General features: G+C 33.8%; 1 protein-coding gene across 1 annotated transcript; it reads left to right on the top strand.

Annotated features, from left to right (window-relative positions):
• Window positions 1-2,419: 2,419 nt before the first annotated feature.
• On the top strand, window positions 2,420-2,868 carry LOC141704080 (histone H2B.10-like). Its single transcript, XM_074507409.1, has one exon. The coding sequence runs from the start codon at window positions 2,439-2,441 to the stop codon at window positions 2,841-2,843; it is 405 nt and encodes a 134-aa protein (XP_074363510.1). The 5' UTR covers window positions 2,420-2,438; the 3' UTR covers window positions 2,844-2,868.
• Window positions 2,869-10,887: the final 8,019 nt, after the last annotated feature.

Here is a 10,887-nt window from a genome sequence, read left to right as displayed (position 1 = left end):
CTAGTAATTAAGAGAGATTTTTCCAGAGCTGTTTAGAAAAATATTGAGAGAAAATTCATCTAGTTTGTACTAGGATGCAGCTGTGATCAACATTGTTTAATCACAGATTTTCTAAAATACCATCTCTGGTGGAACACAAATCCACCAGAAAAGTTTTTAAGGTCTGTTGTGTTCTTTACATTTGTGCTTGAATATATATCTGTCTGTATTAGCTTAAAGCAATTCACACACTTGTTCTTCTTGAACACACAACTTTCATAAACTGCTCAAAACTTGAAAAAGTTTTGAGATTTACATTCAACCCCCCTTCTGTAAATCTCATTGTTAGTCCACTAGGAATAACAGTGTTTGACTGATAAGTTGGATGAGTGTGGTCTTGAAATGGTGATCATCACATTTCTTGGAGAAGGACCATAATGGCATGCTTGATCTGTAACTAGGGCCTACTTTCCCCTATGTCCAATGGCTCTTCTTCACTATCTCCATCCCCATCTCTAAAGAATTCTTCTGAACCACCAGTCTCATAATCAACATCACCAGCTGTTGAAGGCAAAGCTGTGATGACATCCTTAGCTCTTTGCATGGACTGTGTGGTGTGCACCAAATTGAGCATTCTTTCTGTATGTCATTGTCCTGTCCAGCTAGAAGTTGATATGCTGAAACGGGGTGAGTAAATGTCTCAGCATCCAAGGAGGTAGAATCTATAACAGCTTGAGTTTGCTGAGATAGTCCCTCCCTATTTGTATCCTGGACATTCATTAACTAACTTACAATGACATCCACCCTAATATCTCCAGTACATGCATTTCTCTCATTTTCTCTCTTTTCTTGCATCAAGGTCTCACCTTGGCTCCCCCCCCACCCTCACACCCTCACCTTCACTATCTAAGGTGGGACTCCTCACACTCATTTGCCAGTCCTGAAGAAATGGACTGCATTGGATCACTCTTTTCCTCTCCTTTTTCCTGGGAGCAACCCAGACTCTCACTCAAGTCACACCTTCCCTCAATCCTAATAGTGATTTCACAATTACTAAGTCATCTGCACTTGTAACTATAGTTGAACTTTGGAGTTGTGCAGAGACACCCGACGGATGAGAAATATCCATCGGGTTAGTAATTTGACTATCCGACGGATGACTGCTGTTAGGCACATCCATCGGGATACAATCACTACTCGATATATTCATATATATAATTCTAAAATTTAATTTGAAAAACTATAAAATTTGATTATAACGCAGAATTGCAGAATACCTTTTTTTTGCTAATTGATTACCCACACATGCAGAAGTCGAATTTCTGACCTCCGGCAAAGGGGTACAAGAGCTCAACCACTACAAACACTTTGTTAGCAGAATCGTAGAATAAACTGTAGATAAATTAAAAATTTGTAAATAAATTAATCTTAAATTTGATTCCACTATAAATAATTATTTTAAACTTTTCATTAAACTTAATGATTTTTTAAAGGAAAGAATTGTGTAAATTCATTATTTAATTTTAATAACTGAAATTTATAATTACATGTAAAATAATCAGGTAAATATATGGATACAATTTATAATTTATACAATGACACTAGATATATAAAATTTCTTTGTAAAGTTCTAGCATATCTTATTCTTGGTTCAATGCTCGTTGTGTAATTTTAAATTCAAATATTTTTTTCGAGCCAATTAAGTTTGTTGTATGAATTTGACTTAAAATTTCTTATAAAAATGAAATTAATCGACTCATTCATATTTTGCAAAAATATTAAATTACAACAAATATCTTTATCTTGACGAGAATTAGTTAAATGAATAAAATATATAATTAATAATTCCTACCTATTCTATATTCCATTCTAAATTTTAGTTTTTATATCTTATTTTAATATGAGTAAAAATAACTACTTGTTTTTTTCTTTTTATTTTATTTTAAATCTACATGTTTTATTTTACAAAATTAAGGCATTTTACTCTTTATCTAGTGTCTAAGTAGCAAACAAGAGTTATTTTTCTAATTCTCTGATGATTTTTTGGGTTTTTTCAATTTTTTAATTTTTAACAATTTTAAGAATAAAATTTAAATTATTTGACCATACATATGGAGATAATAAAATAAGAAAATTTATTTAGTTATTAGTATCAAATCACTTATTTTTAATAGGAAAAAATAAATCTTGAAAAGATAAGAATCGTACCTTCTTAAATCCCACGTCAACGATCCACTTACACTCTATCCACCATTTAGCTCCGAGCACGTGTAACAACAAATTCAAATAGACCCATCCATCTCTACACCCATCCAACGCTCCAGAACACACCACCTCATTAATCCCCGTATTTTTAATCCCACCAATCATACATAATCCACGCAACTAAAATAACCATCCCACACCTAAACAAAATCCCACTCAAATCTCCCATCTTATTAAAAACACACATCCCAAAAATGGCTCCAAAGGCAGACAAAAGGCTGGTCGAGAAATCACCGAAGCAGGCAAATGTTGGCAAGAAACTTCCGAAAGAGGCCAGTTTAGCGACGATGGAAAAAAATAAGAACAATAGAAGTAGGAAGATCTTGGAGACTTATAAGATATATATCTTTAAGGTGTTGAAGCAAATGCATCCTGATGTCGGAATATCGAGCAAGGCGATGGGGATAATGGACAGTTTTATTAATGACATTTTCGAGAAATTAGCGGGAGAGGCATCGAAGTTGGCGAAGTATAATAAGAAGCCTACACTTACGTCGAGGGAGATTCAGACCGCGGTGAAGCTAGTGTTGCCTGGGGAATTGGCTAAGAATGCTATTTTGGAAGGGACCAAGGCGGTTATCAAGTTTTGGAATTCTTAGAGATTGGGAAAATTTTATGTATTTATTTTGGCTAAATTCTGCTTGAATCGTTGAAGTGATTTATGTTTTGTTATTGAAATTTGTGATCAATGAAATTGATATTTAAGGTTTTATATGTTTCTTTTCCAATAAATTAAAATTAAATAGATTAATAAAATTTAATATTATATGTTTTTATTGAAATGCGTGATCAATATAATTGTTATATGTGATGAATTGTTGATATTAAAATCTATTGAATTTTTGTCGAAACTGGTTATGTGTTATCCTACATGTTTAAGGGTATAATTTTATTTTGTTTGATTAGATATAATATGATTGAGATAGGTGGTTAAAAGATTAGGCAATCTTTGTTAAATTGTTGTATGTTAGTTACTTCGTGCACTTAATATGATTTTTTGAAAATAATGTTGTGTTCTCACCTTAGGATGCTTTTGTAGAAATGAATTATTGTTATTTTATGTGTCTATGTAAAGGTTAGATTATAAACGTGAATAAGTTTATTAAATCTTGTATAAAATTTAGCAAGATTTGGTTCTTTGAATTGAAATTTCAGAATAATTTATTGTTGTTTGGAATATGATCTTTTAGAAATGATTAAGTTTACAAAAATTAAGTCTTTTGGTTATAATATTTTTAATGGAAAGATTCTATGAAAGTATATTGATATATATTAAATACATTAAATCTGATATTGATTTTGATGTGATGTGGTACTATTAAACTAAATTACGGAGTAACGTTCATTCTTAAAGTTGTTCAGAATATTAAACTTGTGATGGTTTATGATGTGGGGTTTATTATATAGATTGCAATTATATCTTGAATTTGGGTACTCTATTAATGTGTTACCACAAATTCATAAATCAGTTGGTAATTGTTAGTCCCTTAACAATATGGCAAGAATTACAGAAGGGGGGTTGAATGGAATTCTTGAAACTTTTTCTTGAAATAAAATGTTCTAACTCAAATATAAATATAAGTGTATTGATTAGCACAATGCGGAATAATAACTTAAGTGAATCAAGACACAAGTAATTAAAAACAAGAGTCTTTAAAAACTTTCTGGTGGATTTGAATGATTCCACCAAAGATATATATTATATATCGAGAGAACCCTGTGTGCAGAAATGCTCACAGCTGCTTACAACAATTGAACTTCTAAGACTATAGAGAAATGCTAAGAATCCTGCTTACAAATGTTTCTCTGCTTTCTTGCTTAGATCGATAGTGTCTTAGTTGCTACTACTTAGTTTATATATCACCAAGATTACAAAGTAATAAGACAAGATAAAAAATAAAAACTATCTAAATCTATCACAATGCTACTTCATTACTCTATTCCAGCATCTTTGAATATCTTCATAATAGCATGGAAATGGCAATGCTTCTTTGTTCTCGAAAACCCAGTTGAATAGGCTACCACATTCCATTTGCATCCACTCGACGCATGTGACTGTGTTGTCAATGTCAATAGATATTTGAATTTTATATCCGTCGGGTTCATGATCATCCGTCGAGTTATTGAACATCCGTCGGGTTGTCTATTTGATCATCCGTCGACTTCATTGTAGGTTATCTGTCGGGTAGCAAACTGGCACTTGACTTTATTTCATTTATGCAGAATTACAAGACATCATCTATGTACAATTAATCAACCTATTCTGCATATCTAGTTAAAGTCAACATGACTTGAATACTACTTACATAATCTATACAATGGTGAATGCAGAAATGTGCTACAGACTTATTGTTACATAAGCTACTCACTCGATGAATAATAAGTCATCATCCGTCGGGACTGTAAATCTTATCCGTCGAGTGCTATTTTATTTCACTAAGTAAAATCTACTAAGGTGTTTTGTTCATGAAATCATCAAGTACACAACATATACACAACAATCTCCCCCAATTTATATCTACTGGAATTGTAACCATAAATTGAGAGATACTTGATGGTAACAAAATACCCTAAAAATATAACTTTAAGAGAAAGTAGATATTACTGAAAAGTGCTTCAAATAACAAAAATGTACAAAGTTTTGCTCACAGTCATTTTTCAAGATACTCCTCTAGTCTGAGCAGATTTTTCTAGTTTCTTGAAGGTCTGGATCTCTTTCCAAGCTTTCTGTTGTTTTCCTCAATCTGATTTTGGAGCTGCCTGTGGAATTCCAGTCATCAGATTCTGAGAGATTTAGCTTTCCTTGCATTTCCAAAAGAGTCTCATTGCTAGAGATGCTCAATTGGTCTTCTAATCTAAAGAATCTTCTCACAACTTTGTCATCTATGAACTCCATCAGCCAGTAGGGTCTTAGATGTAACACCCCCAGATCCGGGGTCGGGGATCCGGGTCGTCACGGTCTTTCTTTCCACAATATCACTTCACTTAATTAATAATAAATAACCTTATGCTGTGACCCCACACTAACACACACCACAACCCGTTATAGTCTCAGAGATGAAATTTAAATAAGTACAAGTCTTTGAATCCACAATTTAAAAGTTATTACAACCCAAAATGATTACTTGATAAATTTACAGTTAATTGCCATTATCTGCCACAAGTTATAATTATACATAATTGATTCTCAAAAGTAGATGGTCTGATCTACAATAGATCTACCTCTGCAGCTATAGCAGCTACAACATCAACGGGAAGACGCGGGACGCTTCCCACGCGCTTGCGCTGGGTCTGCTGGGGTCTGGCCATCTCTCCTAACTGTTGTTGTGTGATGAAGAAATAAAGCAAGGGTGAGCAGCAAGCCCACCAAAATAATATGTATAATGATTTACAATATATGAGCCTACTCATAATACTCATGAAAGTCTTGGTCAAAAGAAATGAACCAAGTTTGATATCTTAATGCGATGAAGTCGCAAAATATCAGTATATATACATATATACTTTTCAAAATATTGGAAGTCCTCTTCCATGCATAATATCACAAAGTCCCAGTGTATAACTGTATATAAAAAAAATATCGTTGCAAGGTGATCTCATATATCTAACCTTGTCTCAACGTTTTTGAAAATCTTTGTCATTCATAAGACAATTATTAATTAGATATAAGTTTAAAAGATGAGGTTACCAAATACCCCAATATACTTATATCTTTCCCAATACTACTTGAACTACCACCGTTCAAGTTATAATCAGTTTCAAAAGTTCATCACATAGATGAGACTACAAGACAAGATTGAATAGATTCAATCTTTGAAATATTATTGAATGAAATAAAGTTACGAGATACTTTATTTAGTCCCGATATATATATATCCACATATATATATCTCTTAAACATTTCCTGGAACCTCTGTTATGTAAAGTATGAACAGAGTTTGAAACATCCAATGAACTTTGGAAAGGAAAAGAATTTTGGCATAAACCCGATATCTCGCTGATCAGGCAAAGATACCAATAAGTAACCTTTTCTACTAGTAGATGGACGAATTCCCCACTGGTCATCACCCTGGTCATAATTAAGACCTATGCTGGACTGCCACTCAGCCACTTATGCATTTGATGGACTCCCACTGAGCCACTTACACAATAATAGACCGTACCCCGGCCTGTCGCTTATGCCGACTCAATGAGAGGGGCTTACTTCCCGAACGTTGGGCAAGTAATCAATTCATTTACCAAATCTGCAACCTTGTTGCGAATATAAAATACACCACAGAGCCGGATTCCCCAGGTTTTGAGCGAGTATTTAAATCCCCTTAAAAGGAAGATCTTAAATATAAAAATGAGTTTTGGGATCCGCTCTGACTTTTAAAAATCATTTTGAAGACTCGAAAACACTTTAAAGAGTGTTTGGAGTAAGGCTGATTTAATGAAGTAAATCAGTCCCCAGAATATTTTAGAAAATGACTGAATATTATTATTTTAATTAATATTCCCATAAAGAATAATCTTTATAAAAATAATTGAAGTAGAAGTTTTAAAACTTATACTTAAAACGAATATTAAATAACCAAAGATATACTTATATAAAAGTATTATCTTTATTTGAATAACCGAAAATAAGTTTGATTATTTACACCTTATTCTTTAATAAAATAAAGAATATACCTCAGCAAATAATCGGAGTCATAGATCCTCAAATGAATATTCAGATAATATTCAATAAATAAAATACGCTGAGTCATAATACCTCGAATGAATATTATAAATAATATTCATTAAATAAAATAAAGGAGTCATACATCCTCAAATGAATATTCAAATAATATTCAATAAATAAATAAAAGGAGTCATAAGTCCTCGAATGAATATTCAAATAATATTCAATAAATAATATAAAAGTCATAAGCCCTCGAATGATATTCGAAATAATATTCAATAATAAATAAAGTTTAAAGTTATCGAATAAACCTTATTCGATTAATAGTTTGGAAAACTATAACCATATATAAATAAATATATATATATATATCCATATCCATATATATACAAAATCTACTCGGGATCCTCGACTCCCGGTTTTAGAAAATTTTCACCTTTGGGTCCCTATACTAAGGGTATACGCAAATACCGCTTATCTCTAGCATAGGTATTATGCAACGAATAAGCATTTGAACCAACAGATATATATTTCAAGAATATGAAACAGGCATGCATATATACCATATCACATGCTACAATATATCGCAACATTTGCTAATATAAACATCATGCATCTATCGCAAGATAATGCATATACATATATACATCACAACAACAGTATAACGGATAGAATACTTGCCTGAGCGACTGGGGTTACGAATGGCTCGGGACGAGTCTGGTAACCTATAAACAACAAGTAAGTTGGAATTAAACCAAAGTCACTTGTAAATCTATACTTTAACTAACTTAGACTCTAACGCTTATTCTGCGCTTACTGATTCGCTTAAGTCACTCGGGTACCCTCGGCTCCACCATTTTTAATAATTTAACCTTTACGAGTTTTAAAGCGATTCCTTCGCGAATGTCTTACCAACTGCCTAACACACTTACCATAAATGTTTCATACATTAATTAACCCTTTTTGGTCTTTAACCTATGTTTCAAAGTAAGGCGAGGGAAAAAGTTTCGTTCGCGAAACGCCGTTACTTGAAACGGTCGTTTCTCCTAAACCGTGCATCGGAATCGAACGAACTACATATCAAAACGAAGCTCGTAACATGAGCTACCTAAACATGGCAGTGGTCACAATCTAGCAGGGGTCCTCGGGTCCTAATGTTATGCACAAAACAGTCTAAAGAAAATCGGACGTTACGACGGCTATGTTTACGCGATTACCAATATTTATACCACTCCAATTCTTTACCAATTCACTACAAACCACCCAACCATCATCAATACCTCAAACACAACTTATATCAAGGCAAGGTCAGTCCATAATCTCAAGGTTTTCCAACTTATTCAACCACAACATGATCTACTAACCATAACTTAAGATTCATTAACCATTAACCAAGATTCATATCCAAAATCACCACAAATCCAACCAAACCATCTATCATACATGGATCTTGCTATTCATACATGGATATTTCTATATATACATTAATCCATTATACTCATCAAAACTCAAAGTTCAAACTATAAGTTAAAGGTGAAAGTTGTTTATACCTCCTTGAAGCTTCCTAACACAACCCAAGAGCTTTGAATGCCTAAAAGAACCTTGATCCTTGCTTGTATAACCTTAATCTTTCATAAAAATTCAAGAAAACTAAAGTTATTTCTTGAAGGTTACTATTCACCATCTTCTTCCTTGATTTATAGAAAAAGATTGGCTTGGAATTAGAAGCTTAAACTTATAGGAAGTATGTAACTATCCATGGGGAAGCTTAGATAATTACCTTGCTAAATAGTAAGTGGTGGAGCTTGGATCTTCAAATTTTAAGAAATGGGCCGAGAGCTAGCTTGGGAAGAAGATATTTTTGTTTTTGTTTGATGAAAATGAATGATTTGCTTGGTTGGTTGATTTTTGTGTTGTTTTTGGTTAATTATTAACCTTGATTTTGTGTGGTTATAATTCAACCACACTTCCTTCCCTTCTATGTCATGCTTGTGTCACCTTGCACATGTCATTATGCTCCCACTTGTCCACACCTTGTGGTTTGATGATGTCACAATCCCTGGCTTCTTGTACAAGCTTGTCTCTTGGTCACTTATTTGTTTTACGGTTCGCTTATCTTTCGTTCTCGTTTCGTTTGAGGGATCATACCCGGGATCTTATTACTTAGGTTCCCTTAACCTTTCTCAATATATTATATTCCTTTTATGATCCTCTCCTATAATCCTTTAATTTCAATCCTTTTTATCCTGTTACCTTATACTCAATTCTCTCCGTATCTTGTGGATTTCCGGGAAAAATCAAAGTGTTCGGAATTGGATTCTGACGATCTTTACATACACTTATATACCACATAGAGTACTAATAATATCCCATAAGATCAATAACAGAACCCCTACATAGCGTGGCATGAAAAGTTTTCTCGTTCAGCAAAAACACTATTCATAAGGGTTTCAAAATTTCTCAAAAATTGGGGTTATTACATTAGATGCAATCTTCTCCCTGTGTAAGGGATTATTAGAGTCTTTGGGAGTGCATCTTTAGCTCTAATATTCCTTAGTTCTTCAATCTTCTTGCAGTAATGTTGAACCCAAAGTTCTTCTTGAAGGATGAATAGACTTTAATCAGTAAAGCTTGGCTTTCTTGAAGGATCTTGTGAAGAGGCCACTGAATCTCCTTTCCTCCTTTGTACTTGAACACTAACCTTTCAGGTAGGTGTCTGTATGCATCAATTCCTCTCACTTCATCTAGTTCATCCAGATAGAGCTTTAGATCAGAAAATTCTTTGATGTCACACAAGTACATATAGTCTCCCTTACTAAGTTTAGATTGAGCTTTGACTTGAGAGTTGGATTTTAGAGGTGACACCTTCACTTTCTTGACTGCTCTTGACTTTGTTCTTTTTGGCTTGCTAAGGATTGGTAGATTGAAGTCAGAAATTGGTATATTCTCCCATTCTATTGGCTCATCCTTGGGCACAATAGATTCACCATGAATATTCCTGTAAGGATCCACCACTCTGATATCTTCAAATACCACAGAGGGATTTGATGCTTGAGTTGTAGATGGTGTGGATTCCTTAGGAAATTGATCTTCCAATTCCTTGTCAACAATATCCAGTTTCCTTTTAGTTCTTTTAGCCAATTCCTTCTTTCTTGGAGATTTCTTCTGTTGTTCAACTTGCTTCTTTGATTCAATAGCTTCAGCTGGTTGAGAAGGAATTTGTTGTGATGAATTTACAGCATGTAGCTTGGCCAAGATTGCAATCTGCTCTTTCTTTTGTTTAGTCTTTTTTAGCATCCAGAGCAGCTTGCTTCTTTTCCTGCTTCAATCTAGCCTTTTCTTCTCTCTTTGCTTGAGCAAATTGAGGATGTCCAGCCCCACACAAATTTCTTTCCATTTTTAAAAATCTTGGCAATTCTCCTTCCGGAAGCTGAATCAGCTGGATCTTTGTATAAAGCAATTGACCTTGACAGAAGCTTCTTCTCATCAGGATTAGGTGGTTTCATACACAGTGTCCAAAGGGTTTCTTCAATGATGACTTTGAGTAGTTTACCCTGGTTTAAGAATTAATTCAGCCTTTGAGATTTGATGCAGGGAAGATTGTCCTTTTTTCAGATAGTTCATGCTCATCTCATTCACACTAATTTGCTTGACTTGAGAGTGATGGATGGATGACTTAACTGGATCCTTGACAATTCAAACTTCTTCTGTATTTCCTCATCAATCTTTTACCAGTTGACTAAACTCAACTTTTCCTTATCACGCTGCTCTTAAGTTGGCTGCTGCTGCATTGATCAGATCTATACTATCTGTAACTGATGGCTTTGAGATAGTAATTGAAGGTACAATTACTTTAGTGATTTAAATTTGAAGCCTCTCCCCCTCACTTGATCCTTTCTCCCCCTTTTTGTTATCATCAATTTGAGTAGAGGAGGGGGTTTGAGCAGCCACCAGTTTTTTGAAGTAGATCAGTCTGTTGG

This window comes from Apium graveolens, unplaced genomic scaffold (assembly GCF_009905375.1).
Source record: "Apium graveolens cultivar Ventura unplaced genomic scaffold, ASM990537v1 ctg7395, whole genome shotgun sequence".
In the NCBI taxonomy this organism is placed as follows: Eukaryota; Viridiplantae; Streptophyta; class Magnoliopsida; order Apiales; family Apiaceae; genus Apium; species Apium graveolens.
This window is presented reverse-complemented; position numbering and strand designations above follow the sequence as displayed.